The sequence below is a fragment of the Takifugu rubripes genome, chromosome 10 (assembly GCF_901000725.2).
Source record: "Takifugu rubripes chromosome 10, fTakRub1.2, whole genome shotgun sequence".
NCBI classification, from domain to species: domain Eukaryota; kingdom Metazoa; phylum Chordata; class Actinopteri; order Tetraodontiformes; family Tetraodontidae; genus Takifugu; species Takifugu rubripes.
Genome location: NC_042294.1, coordinates 6,437,570 through 6,455,576, shown reverse-complemented (window position 1 = coordinate 6,455,576; position 18,007 = coordinate 6,437,570). Strand labels below are relative to the sequence as shown.

Below are 18,007 nucleotides of genomic sequence, written 5' to 3'. Positions count from 1 at the left end.
TACGGAGGGATAAAGAGGCAGAGAAAAACAATAACAGACCCATTGACCCTCATTTCACAAACCTCGGGGAGATGGGAGAAATGCACTTACAGAGTCTGGAGCGGATCCGATGATTGGGCCTCTGCAGGCTTTTTTATTTTCAGAGCAGTGGGGGAGGGGGGGCGCGCATAACCTCAAGGCTCCGACCGATGGCGAGGCGTCATGGCGGACATCTTCGCGCTTAAACCGATGTGGTGACGACTGGACGTGCGAGCGCGGTTGTTGAGTGGAGCCGTGCAGAATCGGCGGCGTGATAGTGTAACTCCTGCATCTATTGGGGGGAGGGGGGGGCAACGCCTGCAGCGAGCCGTAGGAAGGAGGAAAAGTGATTGTCAGGGGTATCAGGACCTGTGTCCAGAAGGGATGGATCCATTTGTTGACCCGTTGTAAGCGATGCCGCCACAAAGAGTGTCCGTACGAGACGCAGAGCTGTGGGGGCAATCTCTGCTCATCTTATCGTGTCTCAGAAGGTCAGAAGCGAAACTTTGGGTGTTTGAACGGCAAAAGTCAACCTTTTCCCGCGACTGGAACGAGACGAACGCGGCTTTGGGGAGGCGGACGTGACAAATGGCCCGGCGCGAGCATCAGAACGGAGGCTCACCTCGCTTCTTCTGGATGCTGCTCGTTGACATTTAACATCACAGAGAGGAGGGAGGTGGAGAGCCAGGTGCCCTACATGCACATTTGACCCCCCGCTAATGTCAGAGGGGGAAGGTCCTGAGCACGTTTTCACTCACACACGCCAAACAGCGCAAGAGGAAGTGATTCCTGCGTTCTAAAGCGGACCTATGCAAGTTTTTAACAGCCTGAAAGTCAATTGAGGCTATTTATATCAATGAGTGTGAAAACGTGCTTTTATATGATCTCAAACACTAGCTTGAAGAACACAACGTCCAATTGCTTATTGTAAAAAAAAATATGTGCAAATAGCGTTGAGTCAAATGTGTAAATTCCACAACAGCCAAGGCAAAGCAGAGAGCCGGGCGTGCATGTGAGGGAGGGCGCACGCTTTGGAGGACACTGCGAACACAGCCAGCAGGCCTGTAACCCGGCGCAGATGACCTGGTTCTGCTTGCACGCAACCATGAAATAACAAACCGCTGTTTGGTGTTTGATGAGGGCTCGGGGAGCCTCCGACCTGCTCCGGCTAAACTACGGCGCGGGAGAAAGAAATCTATCATAAAAGAGAAAGATAAAAGCCAGGATCTGGAATTCAGCGAGGTTGTGTCCATGGATGAGGCGGGGGCTGCTGGGTAATGCCCTTATTTGGCACGTTTCTTTAACATGCAGCACACACTTTGATCACACAATGGGTATATTTCATTAAAAAGGTTTATAAAATACTTGTGTGCGACACAGCGAGGTGTTCTACGCTGATCTTTGTGCTTCCCCTCAACTCTTGTTTGACATACAGCATCTGTATGAAGTCAAATTGGTTTTTGTATTTATGTTTTTAATTGCTGCTTGTTTGAAAATGGTTTACCCAAACGTTAATTTGCCTGCTTAACAAAAACAGGACAATTGTTTCATTTGAAGTGAATTTAATTGATTCAGGATAAACAGCAACAGAAATATTCTGCAAGCTGGAACATGGAAATACCTGAAAATACGACCTGCACGTTACAAGATCATTATTATTTTTATTTTTTTAAACAAACAGGTTCGACATTACGCGTTTGAAATAAAAGATTGTGCCCCACCAGTTTGCAATCCAGTGGGGCAGCAAAATATCTGCTGATCTCAAGCAGGAAGCCAAAACAAAGGAGCTTTTCCTCCATCTCGACATGAATATTCAGGCTCCAGCTGATTGCGTTTCAGTAAATGAGTTCAGGACAAATCAATAAGTGCAGGAAAATACATTGGAATGATTTAAAATAATTAGACTAATGCAGAAAAAAATAACAACACGCTGGCTCCTTACATCACAGACACAAATGGAGGCAAAAACACGAGATTAGATTTAAAGAGGTCCGCAAAATCAAATTAGAATCAAGCTCATTTATAAAATATCTCTAGATCGGAAATAAGTGAAACGCGGGTTCTCTTCGGGCGGATGTGTTTTTAATCCACCCCTGATGCGGACAGTTGGGTTCCTCACAGCGGCTCCAGCATGGGTGCACATTTTAGGGAGAATATTACTGTACAAAGAGCAGCGTCGCTCGGGCTGCGGGGGGAGGCCTGGCGCATGATGCAAAATACAAGGGGGGCTGATGGAAGATCTGCGGGTATTAAAGCGTCTCCTGGCTGGAACTGACGCAACGCCGAGCTTTTGCAGACGCTGCATCAGCCGGGACGCACGTTCTCACGCCATTTTCGTTTCCATTTGATTTTCAATTCGTTTCACCGCCACTAAAGCGGCTTTAATGACGCCCCGCGCGCGTCAAATGTAACTGGAAGATTATTTTTGTCAGTTGTTTTTTTTAATTTTTTTTTTTTTTTAAATCCGAGTCTAAATAAATTGTTTGGTATCTGAAATTCTATTTAACAGAGCGCCTGTCAGAGGGCCTAATTTGGGGGTTTCTTCGCCATAAACAACAGGGCTTCCGACCAAAAACACGCGTAAAAGCCAAGCGTTTGGAGGTCGCCTCTGCGGTTCAAACGGACTGCGTGAGGAGGGATGATGAAGGGCGCTGCGGTCCTGCAGCCGCGCGTGTTCACCTAAAATATCGACTAATGGCTCGCAGACACTTGCGTCTCCACCAGTTCCCTTTCGCGCAGCGCTGCCACTTTTATCCCCGCAGGGGTGGAGAATAACGTGCCTCTCTGCAACAGAAATCCCAAATCTGGGCGTCAAACGCGCAACCAGCGAAGAGTTTATGAAGAACTCGTCTTACTTTGCTCTGCTGTTTCCGTTCCATAACTCCGGGATCCCACACAAAGCCGGAACTTTTTCAAACTTCCACCTCTTTCCAAATGAAGGAATTTGCCTCTGCAGCCACTTATTATTTCGGGTCCCCCCCCCTCTTTCTCTCCACTACCTTGCCCCGGTATTACCCCCCCTTTTTGTCTTCCTCCCCAAACAGGGGGGCCCAGTGACTGGCTCCTGATTTATAAATGTTTATGTGTTTTGAAGTCCAGGACAAAGGGAGTTGGCCTATGACCCCTAGGAGTCCGGACCCTGCGCAGGTTCATTGTGAGGCGCTGGGAAAGGGGCTTTTGGACGGAGACCCCGGTCCACTGACCCACACACACATCCCAGGGCCCTGCCATTCATTTGCGCACCGCTGCATGTCGCCCCGCAGCTCTCATTGTTTCAGAGGGGACAATGGAGTCACCCCCTCCCCCCTTTTTTCCCGTCAACTTCCAAACTTCCCTCTAAAAGTCGCCTGATGCAAGCTCGTGCAGGCTTTCAGGGAAACAAACTAGAAAAAAAAAATGTTGATAAAAGGCCATTAGTGGTCCTCATGTTGCATCACGCATCAGTCTTGCATCACTGCACGCGCGGCTCCCGCACTCGTCAAAGGCCAAACAGAACCAAAAGTGGGAGTGTGAGAGCGAGTGAAGGGATTTGATGACAGAGGGAGAGAACTCAAAGAAACAGGCTGCAAATCTGCCTAACGGAGCCTGCAGGTGTTACAGGCTCCTCTGCCCTGTGCCTTAAGTTGCTTTTAAGGTTTGAGGTGACACAAATGACACCACTGGATCTTTGTTGGGGCGTCAATGACAGCGGGAAGTGCAGGAGGCAGTTATTGCCCCCCCATCAATAGCTGCATGCCTATATCATCAATAGGAAACCATCTCCGTTCCCCTGGTTAAACCCGAGAGAACGGCACCGAAATCCCAACCGAATGCAGACATTATCTATATCACATGTGTCCGATCGGGCCAGGCCAGGCTCGATGGCATTAACGCAGCCCAAGTTACAAATGGGTCGGCCCGGTGCACGAAACTGCAACGCACTAAAAGAGCTTTCAAGACAAGCGGCATTAAACGTGATTAACAGCGTTCGGCGACGCAACTGCACCCGCTCCTAAAGTGGAGCATCACTGGATTATAGTTATTGCCGCACATATAAAACCGTAACACAAGCCTATGGCCGCGCGCCGCGCCGCACGAGACGAATGGAGCGGCCGCTGCGTGCGCGGAAACGATCAAATTAAATAGGAATTATAGCATAAAACCGCTATAGGATTCATCTCGGATTCGGGAGCGCGCACAGGCTGTATTTGCGTGCCAACGTGGGAGAGCGAGCGTGTGCATCATGTGAGGAGGAGAGAGAGAGAGGGAGAGGGGGAGGGGAGGGGGGGGATTTTATTGTAATGCACAGAGCGACCTGCCCTCTTTTGAAAAAAAAAAAAAAAAGAAGAAGCGAGAAAGCGCAGCCATGCTCTGCAGAGGCTCCGGCGTCGCTCTCATTGGTAATACGAAGCTGTCGCCTAACGGACTCTTTGCTCGTCCTCCGCTGCACCGAACGGAACCAGGAATACCAGCGGTCTAAGAACACCAAGTCAAATAACAGTCAAAACAAAGAAGCGGCGCGGATAATTACGAGGAGGGCGCAGTGCACCGGGACGCACCATATGGCGCGGAGCAGATTGTGGTGAGTATCTGGTGCTCGGGTTGGCTTTAGGATAAGATGGGCCGTTTGATCCATTGTTAATCATATGCGTTTCCATAACGCTCACTGGAATATGTATTTCATCAGATCCGATGCCAATAAAAGTCGTCTGCTCCTGCGATGCGCTTCTCCGTGCACGATGCACTTGCTATTGTTGTTGGGGGCTTCGGGGACTAAACCATTTTTTTTAGGAGGTGAGATGATAAAAGCGCGAGACACTTCCAAACACGCGCAAAGCCGCACGGCCGTTTTCTGTCGACGGTTGCGTAATCGATAAGAGGACGGTGCTTGAGGACAATAGGGGTCGCGTTCCCGTCCGGGTCGACTTTGAAGGCTTTGCAGTGCGGTTCCGTTGGACGAGCCGGGGTAAGAACCGAACCCGCCGTGGGTCGGAGCGTCGCCTGGATTTTCAGGAGATAGGGACGTTTCCATCTAAAATGGCGTTTCCCTTTGTTTCTCCATCAGTCTCCCCTCTATCCGACTGAGTGGGTAACGCATGACAACTGCAGCCTCCGCGCAGCCTGCGCCTATTTGTTACCCCTGCGCCGCCTTTACGCAGCGGATGGTGCCGTTCAAACATGGCTGTCCGCGGTGGATCCGCTCCTCAGTGATGATCCGAGGGATCTGTCAGCCGAGGCTCGGACGGCGAACGCCCACCGATTCCATCTGAACCAAACTGGATCTGGCGTCTTTTGGAAATGGTCCACGTTTCGTGACAGGCCCGTTTAATAGACGCTTGAACTTCATCTCATGACGAGTCACTTTTTTTGTATCATTTGTTTTTTTGGTTTTTTTTGGTGGGATCAGATTCTCTCAAATCCATCAGAGACTCGGGATGACAAGAGCATCCCTCCCTCTCCGAGCGTGTGCGGGGGAAAGAAAAAAAAAAACCTGCGCGCGTGCCCGAGCAGGAGCGTGAGTGAGTGTGCGGGCTACTTGTGCATACGCGTGTTCTCATTTTTGAGGAGTACAGTGTTGCGTAACTGTTCATCCTCCATCCCAGGTTCCTTTCTTTCTTTCTTTTAAAAAAAAAAATCTGACTGGCTCATTATTGGCATTTCCTGTGCCCTCTTGCACGCACGCACCGCACACTCACATCGCCCTCACAGAACCGCGTTACAACGTTAAACGATGCTAATCCGAATGGGAAGTCGTCGATTTCCCTCCTGGATTCAAGGACACGGCGTCGTCACGAGAAGGACGCTCGGTAATGTAGAAGAACATCTGTTTGCCCGGTGACGTCACCCCCCACCCCCCCCCTCCCCCAGCTCCCCATTTGTTTGGCTGGAGCGCCATTAATCCCAAAGTCAGAGGAAAAGACCCGACGCAGGCGGATCGGTCCCATTGAGGCGGCGTCGGTGCGGCAACCGCGGCGCTGCTCGGGTTCCGCTCGGGTTCGCGTCAGAAGGAAGAATCAGGACACCCGCAACCGAAAACCGCCATTTGCGGCTGTTTAAATATCTGACCCGCAAGTAAGGACTGCAGGTGTGTGTGTGTGTGTGTGTGTGTGTGTGTGTGTGTGTGTGTGTGTGTGTGTGTGTGTGTGTGTGTTGGGAGGCCACATTTTCGAATGGAAAATCCATGTTGGGCGCGCTATCAGCTGATTTTGTGGATTTTTGTCAACTGTGAATCTGCACAAAGTTCATCTCAAACATTTCCATCTATTTTTCTTTTCTTTTTAGGTGTTTGATGGCTGATGAGGGGACGTGAACATGTCTTCAGCCTTGGGCAAACCGGTCAACGAACTCACGCGCAAAGGCGAAATGGGACGTATAGATTTTGTGTGCAACGCTATTTACGTTTAGAACCTGAAACCATTTTTATTGGGGGGAAGGTGGGGGGGGGGGGTAATAATTACAAATGCTAGGCCAGTACACCAAAGCTACAAAGGATTTGGTATTTTTGGAACACTGCGGGATATTAGTTTGTCTATTTTTGTCCGTGATCTTGATCAGGTTTCAGGCTTCAGAGGCTCCAGAAACGTTTGATGTTTTGTGCAATAAAAGATGTGTGTGTTGGAAGCGATGTAAGGACAAATACGCGCAAACACACACACACACGCACACACGCACCCCCCTCACACACACACACACACGCAGAAGCGGGTTGTGTCTCTCCGTGTTCACAGCGGACCTTGATTTAATGTCTTACAATTAAGGCACGCGGTGAATGCCAAGAGATGATCCTCCTTTCCTCGGCTGACATGTTTGGACCCTCATGTTGGTTTTCGAGCCCCTGTTTTATGTGAAATGTCGATTTAAATCTGCAGAGATGAATAAAGATGATATAGACACGGAGTTTTTTGAGCCTCGCTTTAATGCAAGAACGCGTATGTGTCTGTGTGTGTGTGTGTGTGTGTGTGTGTGTGTGTGTGTGTGTGTGTGTGTGTGTGTGTGTGTGTGTTCCGGGAGCGCTGTCCACCTTCTGTGGTGCTGAAATCCGCGCACCGATCAGCCTTTTGTTTCACTACAGCAGCGACGCCGGTGACCACAAAGGAGCCGAGCACACGCACAATCACGTGCGGGTACAAGACGCTGAAAATATCGCAAGCGGAAGCATTTGTGGGCTCTGGTTATCTGATCTCCTCTATCACCGAACCGCCGACACGGTTTCATCCAGCCGGTTCATCGAGGCGAATTCACTGGGTCTAAAATCTGAAAAGAAGATATGAGGGGGGAGAAATTCCTCCACTGAAAAATATGATTTATTTAAGATCCTCACAACGAGGCAGGCATTCTCCCAACCCTTTAAAAGTCCACAGCTGACAAGAAAATGATTACCGATTTACATGATCTGCATATTAAAGTTTCATAAGGTGCTGTTATGGAATATAAATGAGCAGGTGAGGCGTGTGCACGGCTGAGAGGAAGCAACATTCGGGGTCAAGACCGATGCTAAGAAGGCAGAAAATGTTTCCGAACAAATGTTTTAAATTCACGGTGATGCAGTCCAGGAGAAGACGAGTCTGATGGCATTTTAAGGATTAAAGCGCGGTTTTCTGTCCTAGTCTGGCGCCTGGTGGTTATAAACGGTACTGCATGGGAGTCGCTCTATAACCGCGTCTTCTGTTATAGTGTCACAAAAAATAGCTTGCATTTAAACGTGCTTCTTTAAATTGTTTAAGTAAAGACTGATCAGTGATACAACCGTGCTATACAATTTTTAAAAAAACAATTTTAAATTAATTCTCTTTTTAAAATAGGGAATAAAACACCAAGCGCGACGAAGAATCCGAAAACGATGCGGATCCACCGTTAAAAATACACCTTAAAAGGTCACAAGTTTATTTTGGAAATCTTAAATGAAACGGCCAACTTGACAGCGTACTTGTCGTGTAATGGATGCGACACAGTGAGAGGGCTCTGTATGAAGCATCACACGGTAAAATTATTTTTATATCAGGTCTCCACAGGCGGAGAGTCTGTCTCCCGCTGATAACCGAAATCTTCAGCGTTGACTCAGGTCCAGCAGGCTGTCTCAAAGCGTGTTCATCATGCTTTCTGCTTGATCTAAATCCCTCCTTTCATATCAGTGAGCACACGGCGCCCTCTAGCGGAGAGACTGGGGCACTGCCAGATTTATTTAACCGAACAGTATTAGTGTAGCAGGAAGTAAGGCTGCACAATTTAATCAGGTGTTAATCAATCTAATTACATTAAGGGTCCATGTAAATATCTGCCGACCCCTTGTAACCATGTCTGTCCAGTTTTGAAGATGGACAGCAGGTCCATTTTGGAAATTGGTTGAAATAAGCCTCAACTCAGATCCTTTTTAGGATCTTGTGGACATCATAAACAGGAAGTTCTCCATCTAAGCATCACGTCTTTGGAGGAGAGAGCTGGAACCAAAAAGATATCCACTGAGACCCTCTGACCTCTGAGAAGAGTTACCCATTATGACAATCTTGTTGAAATACTTTACGTTGCTCTTCGATGAGCATCTGAAATGAGGAACCACAAACTAGCCAAGACCAGAGGAAGGGGGGTTTGTGGTATCCTTTGAGGAACATGGATCTAACACCCCCACCCCCATAACTTGTGGTCTTAAATTCCAGAACCTTTTCCATCGTGTTCCCTGTCTTAAGTGGAGGCAGGACCTAAACGAATCCATGTACTTTTTCCTTGCTCCATTTTCCACCCACTGCTCCCTTCATTAGCAAAATGCTGACAGACTGTGGCTGTAATGGCCGTAGCCCCGTCCTGGCCCATCTTGTCTCATTAGCTGGGCCTGATTGGCCATGAAGGTGTTCCCCTGCCATCTGAGGATAGAGTGAGTGTGTCGGCTGCCCGAGAGATCATAATTTACTGAAGTTTCCTGCCCTCTTATACAGCTTTAGCGGACAGACTGAAAACATATAGCTGAAATGTTACCGCAGAGACAGTGGACGCACCGAGTCAAGTGGAGGGGAGATTTTCAATCCCACGTGTCAATAATGTCTTTTTTGACTACTGCAAGCTTCTTTTTCATCAAACTCAGCAACTCTGTGCTGCTGAGAAGTCCCTGATGCTGCCTGTAACCTATACAGCAGATGATAACAACCTTAATTGCTCTCATATTGCCTCACATTGGGACCTGCATGGTCAAACATCCGCCTCCATATTCAGACATTATTACACTGCTCTGAGGTCCTCTGATGTTTACTGGCTGCTTCCTTTGATCAGAGCCGCAAAATCAAAGTTTCGAGATGATTTTTGAAGCCAGTGTTCTTAAACTCTGAATGCTGAAAGCAGAATAATTGAAAGTGTATGTCAGAGCTTGCATCCCCAGACACCTCGAAATGTCGAGAGCATCATGATATAGTGGGCTTATAAAGAGCTGGTGGTGATTTTTGTCATCCGAAATTTAATTACCGGTAATTTCATTATTATTCATCATCTGTATAGGACGGGGAAAATATTAAAATGATATATATCGGGCTCAAAAGTAATTACCGGTACTCACCTTAATTTCCATTTATATGTACGTCTGCATATTTACCAGTAGATGGCAGTATAGGCATGCAAAAGTCTGAGACCGCACGATAACAGAGAAAACTAAATATTCGTTCCTAAACATTAAAATAGGGAGATTCGTGCTTCTATAGTCACACGTTTAATTTAAACTACACGCTTGTTAGTATCAAACATAAATATAAATGTTATGGAACACAACATTGTAACTTGCAAGTTGGAACATGATGCCCATAATTGTGATCCTAAAACAGCGTCAAAAACACACAAAATAAATCCCCCGCGTTAAAGAGTTCAAAAGCAAAAACATTACTCTAATTTATTACTAATACGCGCAAGTCCACTCAGATGAAACCACTAAAAAAAAGACGGAGAAGGTTTGGATGGAGAACACGCGGGATGTTTGTCATCGTGAAAATGTCGTTAATTACAACGTTAACCTGATTGGGCGAAGGTGTGAAGGGGGGAGAGGGTGCCTCTCTTCCAATAGGCGAAGCCTTTTAATAACCCGCCTCGGGATAATGATGTAAAAAGACTCGGGTGTCCGGTGCGTAACGAGGATCTTCGTGGAAATCCGGTGAAGGTGAATCGGACCACAAGAAAGAAAGGGAGAGGGAGGAAGGAAGGAAGGAAGGAGAGAGGGAGAGAGGGAGAGAGAGAGAGAGAGAGAGAGAAGCACCGAATACACCAGCCTCCTCCTCATCTCCTCACCTCAGATGACAAGTCGGGCCAACCAGCAACTTCGCCACTGACGCGCAACTCAACTCACCACGGAGGAGAGCAGGAAGAAAGTAGCCCAAGCTGCCTGAGACGACCCCGAGAGCACCTCAGCATGGACAGAAGGATGAACCTGAACGGCGGCTCAGGGGACATTTTCCATAAGACTCTGAGCGCTGTGTCCACCAAAAAGATAGACCCTTTCAGGCCATCGGCCGGAATTGAACTAGCAGCCAGAGGCCGCCAGTCGCCGATCAACTGCTTTGACCAGAACGACGCGGACCCGATGCAGCCCGGTGGGCTGGCGGGAGCAAGAGCCGGGTCACTGGGTCTGCCGACCGGATCTCTGTGCGTCAATTTTGGCGAGAGCGCGCAGAGGACCTCAGCGGCGGAGAGCAGCGGCGGCGAGCAGAGTCCCGACGACGACAGCGACGGCAGGTGCGACATGGTGCTCCGGACTGTGGCCGGTGGGAAGGGGGAAGGAGGTAAGAAAAGCAAAGAGCAGAAAATACTGAGGCTAAACATCAACGCCAGAGAGAGGCGAAGGATGCACGACCTGAATGACGCGCTGGACGAGCTGCGGGCGGTCATCCCTTACGCGCACAGCCCGTCGGTGCGGAAACTCTCCAAAATCGCCACTTTGCTGCTGGCGAAAAACTTTATCCTGATGCAGGCGCAGGCGCTGGAGGAGATGAGGAGGCTAGTGGCGTACCTCAACCAGGGCCAGGCCATCTCCGCCGCCTCCATACCGGCCACCACCGCGCTGGCGGCGCCCGGCCTCGGCGCGTACGAGCAGCCGCCCGGATACCCCCCGTTCCCCACCGGCGTGGCCGCGTCTTCCTGCCCCGATAAATGCGCCCTGTTCAACAACGACACATCCAGCCTCTGCAAACAATGCACTGACAAGCCTTAACTGGGGGAGAGAAAGACTCATAATAGAAGCACACAGACAAGAAACATCAGACTTCACCGTGGAGAGTTGGGGAGGGGGGGGGCAGAGGCCAGGGCAGCGCCGAGCGAGACTTTTCTATTTACCACATCCAACAAAACACCTTTATTGTTCAATCAAAACTTGATTGTGTATATAATCATCTCAAGTGCTGGTATCGATGACAGTCACGTCTGACGACCTGGACCTGTTGTTCTGGAGAGACCTGACAACCTGAAACTCCTGGAGCGTTCGTTTTTCCCGCTGCTTTCCATCTTCATTTCCATTCCCTCACCTCACAGACGGTGTCGAGGCCTGTTTCCATGAACCTTTTCTTTTTATTGAGTACGTGGAATGTCATGAACATGGAAAAGTGAAATGAAATAGACGACGAGTCGTTGCATAAGTCACATATTTATTGTCGAGATTTTCGGTCCCGTATTACAGTTTTGTTTTTTTCTTTTTGGTCACTGTGATATAATAAATTAAAATAGAACAAAGGAAAGAAGGCTTATCAGGTGTTTTGATGTGTAATTTATCCATTTGGGAATTTGCTTATATTGCACATTGTGTTGGGATTATTTTTCTTTATGTCTTTTTTCACCCTCCCACACACACAAGGTCTTCGGATTAATCGCGTTGTCAGGTCGACATGTGGATTATTGTTGATACTTCGGTTATTCTTTGAGTAAAGGGGGACATTTGTATGTATTTCGGTGTTAAAAAGCTTTATTAAAATATTTTTAAGAACTAAAACAAACTCATTGTTCCGGATGCGATCAACACGCGACAAATTATTATATTCAAACATGTTTATTTGTTACTACTTTATTCCCATCGCCTCCATTGAAAGAGGAATAATCAATAGATTCTGACCATTAATTAATCCGGTCACATCCCGGGAGAAAAACCCCACAGAGGCAACAAAACAAACTGGGATTATTGGAATAATTTCCTTGAGTGCGTGTGTAATAATATGCTAATTTGAAAACAAGTGTGTGAGAACTGTCGACTGTAATACCTGACTTCACATAATGAAACACGTCGTTAAGGCAATTAGCCCTCCAGAATGTGATTAAGGGATGTAATTACGACGCTCTTCATCGCCGTAATTTGGCGTCTTTAATCACGACGCAGCCGTCAGATGGACCCCCCCGACTCGCCCTTTGTCCCCCCACCCCCCCATCTGACCACACACCAGTCACCTGAGGGAGGGTCACAGGGGGCAGGAGTCGGGGGCAAGAGGGGTTTTTGGGTTGTTTTTATTTGATAGAACGAAATAATGAAGACGCGGATATTTCGGGAGGTCTGGAGGGTTCAGCACCATGGACAGAGGAGCAGCTTTGAAACTGCATAACAGCATTTATGCTTTATTATTTCGCCTGCTTTTCTAAATTTTAGTATATTTTTTTAAATTAACCCATTTTTCGCCAGAACATCTGAAGGATGAAGGCCGGTTGAATGAAGCAGCTTTCTCAATTTTTAAATATTTAAACCCAGAATCTGCTTCGATAATTTAAAATTCAGCTGATTGCTTTGATTTAGGAATAAATACGAAAATAAATCCAATCCACTGCCACTCAACGTTAAAATAACGCAAATATAATAACAGTTTTAATCTTATTTTGATTTGATTTTTTTTTTTTTTTTTTTTACGTATTTGTGATTGTTTGTCTCCAGTCATGACAAGCGGGGATCCCAGTTCCTCACAATTAATCCCATCACACCTGGATTATTTCAAATCTCCAGAGATTAAAACCTCTCTTCAGCTTCTGCCTTTTTTCCTGAAGTTTGATCAGGAAAATGTTTGTTTTCACCGCTGCTGTTTTACAAGTGAGACATCACCAAAACGTTAATTATACAACACGCATTAATGCACAAACGACTGCAGCGTTTAACCCATACTAATATTCACATTAGCCCAGAAGAGGAGGGTCCCCAGGGGCTACTGAGCCATATGTGTGGAAAACAGAGACAAAAATCATAAAAAGGGCAGAAAATTGCCACAACTCAGCAGGAGGACAGTCAGGTGAAGGACTGTAGCTGCAGGAACCGGTCCCAGCATCCTGATGACGGGCACATGGGGTCTCTGACCTGCCCCTCTGCAGTGACACAGCAAAGGAGGGGGGCAAAAACCCCGTCCTGACTGTCCACCACCTCAGCCTGGAGCTTGTCCCCCATGAGACAAACACAGCTGAACCTGCCTCAAAGGTCTGCATGAGGCTCATGAATAAAGGGGGCCGATAATACCAATAATAATAATAAAAAATCTCCTTTCACCAACCATAAAATGTCCAATTTACCATATCAAGAGCCACCAGGACGGCGATCCATAACGCCGAGCGTGATGTATGCGAAGGATGATAAACAGCAGCGTCAGAATAAACACGGGAGGATTGAAACGTCCCCGTGGTATCAGTAGCAGGTCGAACTCCGGCGGCGGAGCCCGCCATGCTGTGTCACACTAAAGTGTAAAGATATATGTGCTGCGGCGGCTCAGGCCCCAAATCAAGAGCAGGGGGACAATTCGCCTGTCAGGATCCTGATAGCCGTGCACAACGTTGACTTTGTGCGGGAGCAGGCTAATAAAAGGCTGGACTCAGAGTTCCGGGAGAGGAGCCGTGCAGGCTCTCATCTCTTATTAGAAAGGTCAGGCCTAAACCGGAATTACTCCACAGTCTGGGACTTTTGGGGTTTTACGAGGCGAGGGACATTTGAGTAGATTAAACCAGAGAATAGGAGATGTTCCACAGGGAGGAATTTCCTGTTTTATGAGCTTCAGTTCCGAACTCCTGGCAGGTGTGTTGGTGCACGTCGTCGTCATTGGGTCGAGTTGGTTTGGGTCGTCCTGTATTTTAGATCTGTCCCTTCTAACGCCTGCGTGTTCAGATATAATTGACCTGTGTGCCACAACAAAGAGGCCAGCGCCACCTACTGGCCCGGAAGTCCGAAATAACGAGCTAATTTCTTCTCTGCTTCTCTCTTGGTTCCACCAATTCCTGTTTTCCGCACATGAGAGGTAAAAGCAGGCCGAGCGGTCTTTGTGTGGACATTAAATGAGGTAGTGATGTTTGGTTCTGCTTTCATCTGGGGGCAATTGTTGAGTCGCATCTCGAATATTCAAACTGCTTCCATATTAATCAGATTACTGCGCTGCTCCTCTAATCCCTGTTTACCCACGGCTCTGTTGTTGCCCTAATCTACTGTTCTTTTATTCCCCCCGGATGAAAACATGTCAGTCTAGAGCGGCGATTTTCTCTTGTTTTTGGACGGTTTTTTGCTTTGACCAAGAGGTTTTAAATATAACAATTCAATCTGGATTAAAGCTGCTGCTTTGGTTCTCGTCTGCTGTGAGTTCAGAAATGAAGAAAAGTATTTGATCTGTAAGAAATCTAGGATAGTGTTGTAGTTTTAAATAGTATTCTTTTTAAAGAGCTGCGCAGTTAGGCGAGATTTTCTCCAAATTTAGGTCCAATATTTGCCGGGTGTGTGTGTTTGAGTGTGTGTGAGTGTGTGTGAGGGAGACAGAGAGAGAGAGAGCGAGAGAGAGATCACTTGTCCCGATCAATATGCAGATCCTGACCCTCTCAGGGTTCATTAAAGCTAAAGCGAGGTGGATTTCATCTCCCACTCTCTGATATTCATTAACTCCAGCTTCCAGATTGAAATAAAGACACGCGGATGACACAATAACAGCGTGAATCACTCACTGCTCATCTCACACACACACACACACACACACACACACACACACACACACACTTTTCTTTGTCTCCCTTCCTCACAAGACAAATGAAAACCCCGTCCAGCGGAGCTTTGAGGTTAAAGCCTCAGAGATGCAGAGTGAATTGTGTGTGTTATTACTGACAGGTTCTTGTTTATGTGTTGTTCAAAGGAGCGTTCATTACTCGACGGCGGACAGAGTTCTGATTAGATGCGAGTGTAATCTGAAAGATTAAGGGCCACTTCAAACAAGATTAACTATATTAGAAACACGGGCATAAAAACATTTTAAAGCTTTAAAGGTCATTGGCTGAGCAGAAATCAACAGCATCTTTTCTGGAAGATATTTCTAGTAGATTTTAATTTAACGGATGGCTTTAAAAAAAAAAAACAACAACTGATGGCCTCTTCTCGCCACCGGAGCATGAAAGCCACGGCGTTAGCGGAACACTTGCTCGGCTGATCATCCCGATGCGCCGACTTGCTGCTCCAGACCTGGGTATCTGTCTGAGCACAGGTCTTTAACAGCCATGAATGCCAAGCATGGGGGGGGGGTGAGGCAGGCCAGTCCAAGCGTAACCGCGGCGGCCCGATGTCCTTGGCTCCGCGGCGGCCTTCACCTCACACTCCCTGCACAGTGAATTTTATGGCTAATTTCCGGCAATTTATCCTGGCACTTTCAGAAGAGAGATTCCTGCGGGAATAATGTGCATAATTTGCATAAATCATCCTGATAGAATGCTTATCAGCATGTAACCCCCCCCCCCTCCTACCACCTCCCCTGTCTGATGCTGCGGCGTTTACGTTGTAATCAAAACTGACTGTTTTCCCGCAGACGCGGCGCACGAGGACCGGGGGTGAGGCGCGATCCAGTTTGGGCCGGTAATTGCAAAGGAATGAAGCGCAAAAAGTAAATAAAGTGAGAACAACAGCCGTCGGAGGAGACTGAACTCAGGAGCCACTTTGGTCCACGGGTCTCTTTGCAGGAACCTTCCTATCTGACACAAGGGGATGAGGGGGGGTCAGCTTGTGTCTACCCCCCCCCCCCCCACCCCTCACTGTGATCTAATTTGACGTACAGTGAGAAGGCCATATTCTCTTAGGCTTTATTACTTTAATCAGCCGCCATCAAGTCAACGTTGCTGGTCGATGAGGTGCGAGGTGGAAGAAGGATCCTCTAGATCCTCTAGATCCTCTAGATCTGCTTCCCTCTGTGGAGGCACGCCGCACGTGCACCGAAGGGGAGGTAGTGGGTCAACTAATGTGAGCGGACAGACGGACCAAACATGGCGGCGGCGGGAAAGAGCAATGCGCTCGCCGCGTGCGGTCGGTTCTGTGACTGACATGAAAGAAGTTGAAGTGTGTGTGAGCGCGCGTGTGATTTAGAGGAGCAGCCTTTTGTGCCGCCGCTCTACCAGGTTCCTCTACTGGCCCTCATCCCAGAGTCTCCAGATCTCAGGCGGCATCGCTGGTGACAACGGGACGGTCGTCGACTCGGCGCACGTTAATCACAATAATCCAGGGCAGGCTAATCACGATTCACCGATCAAGCGCTAAATGACGCGCCTGCCACTGTAACCAGCCCGCCACGGCAAGGCTGGCCTTCTCATGGAGGGGGGGGGCAGGCGCGGAGGAGGACAGTGGTTACGAGGCTGGTGCACAGCCATCCAGACAATAATTACCCGATGACTGTGGTCACATTAGGGATCAGTCAAAGCAGATTAATTTCGACTGATAGCATTGGTCCCTCCTAAATGCAGATTCTCTTAATAAGAGTGAAATTGTGTCGCTGAGATGGTTAAGGTGGGGGGGGGGGGGTTCTTCGCTTTATCGGGTTCTTCAATTATGCGTTGAGACAATGTCTTCTTCTTTCCGCAAATCAAACTGTACTCCTGGCTGTCACAGCGCGAAATTAGCACGCAAATGTGTTTTTCAAGTGGCTTGATCTGATCGGTGTTTGTGTGTGAGGCTTTAATGAGGCCGCGCGTGTGTGCGCGCACGTGTGCGCGGCTTTTCCCACAAAACACCCAGAGACCACGAGGATTACCCAGAGCAGAGAGGACAGCATCTGTTTGCGAGCTTGTGCCGAGCAAACAAGGCAATTTAGAGAACGCCGAGGGAGCGTCTAATAAACACAACCTTATTCCCCTTTCTTCCCACACCTGGCTCTGAATAATGCAGCGAGGACGCCCGTCCGTTTCCGTGCGAGACCGTGCGGGCCGGCACCGGGTCGACCCGGGCGGGAGGATTTACTGGTGCATGTATTTGTCAGCGAATATGTGGCGTGAGCTCATTCTGTACCCCATATGTCTGCCCTGGATACCTGGACGCAGCGTTTCACTGTACACAAACAAGGCTGAGAGGTGCCATTTGTCTACCACAGATGCTAGCCCGCTAGCTTAAGGGGCAGTTGTGACTTTGATTGGACATGTTTAACAAGCTCGGCGTTCGATTCGGCACAGCCTTCCTGGATGTTCCACTCAACTGTTAGAGCAGAGGTGTTAGCTAGACCTGCAGCTCTGCTCACCGCCGCCGCGCGCTCTGATATGAAGCCAAAGTGACACCCTGTGCAACCATGCATCAGACCAGACACAAAATGGCTGTCCGTGCCACTACTCTGCCTAGGATTTCACCACATATCACAGTGAAAATTATGTGCAGGTATAAGAAATTTCATCTCTTCACGCGCTTTCTTTCATCTTGCTTATTTTGCTTGTTTTTGCTGACAGAGTCCAGTCAATCAACGTGCTGGTCCAGTTTACTCTTCAACCATCACCTTTGGAGTTACACACTGGCCTCACAGTAAGAGACCCAAACCAAGAATCCCCCTGGAATGAAAGTGTGGGAGGAAATAAGAGCAAAAGGGGGAGATTATCCTGAGTTATTACAATGATTAGATTTCCAGAATGCTAATTAAAAGATGTTAGAACATGGGCCCAGCCAAGGATCAGTGGGTGTTAATGAGGACCAATAGGCTTCTGTAATCAGTGCCGTGATGAGATGGTTTAAATGTTAAGTTTGCAGGGGACAGAGTGGAGAGGAGGATGGACCACGACGACCTAGCCGGAGCGGTAATTCCTGAAAACCAATCTC

At 48.1% G+C, this 18,007-nt stretch overlaps 1 protein-coding gene, 2 long non-coding RNA genes and 1 other non-coding gene across 4 annotated transcripts; 3 read left to right on the top strand and 1 right to left on the bottom strand.

Moving 5' to 3' along the window:
* Positions 1-1,565: 1,565 nt before the first annotated feature.
* On the bottom strand, positions 1,566-3,072 carry LOC115251351 (uncharacterized). Its single transcript, XR_003889911.1, has 2 exons — positions 2,874-3,072; positions 1,566-2,802 (listed from the first exon to the last, which is right to left on the bottom strand). It is a non-coding gene; the product is annotated as an uncharacterized lncRNA (long non-coding RNA).
* Positions 3,073-5,912: 2,840 nt separating this feature from the next.
* LOC115251260 (uncharacterized) lies at positions 5,913-6,894 on the top strand. Its single transcript, XR_003889828.1, has 2 exons — positions 5,913-6,069; positions 6,280-6,894. It is a non-coding gene; the product is annotated as an uncharacterized lncRNA (long non-coding RNA).
* mir124-1 (microRNA mir-124-1) lies at positions 6,702-6,778 on the top strand. Its single transcript, NR_105315.1, has one exon. It is a non-coding gene; the product is annotated as a microRNA mir-124-1 (primary transcript).
* Positions 6,895-10,109: 3,215 nt separating the features above from the next.
* bhlhe22 (basic helix-loop-helix family, member e22) lies at positions 10,110-11,947 on the top strand. Its single transcript, XM_003979531.2, has one exon. The coding sequence runs from the start codon at positions 10,379-10,381 to the stop codon at positions 11,174-11,176; it is 798 nt and encodes a 265-aa protein (XP_003979580.1). The 5' UTR covers positions 10,110-10,378; the 3' UTR covers positions 11,177-11,947.
* Positions 11,948-18,007: the final 6,060 nt, after the last annotated feature.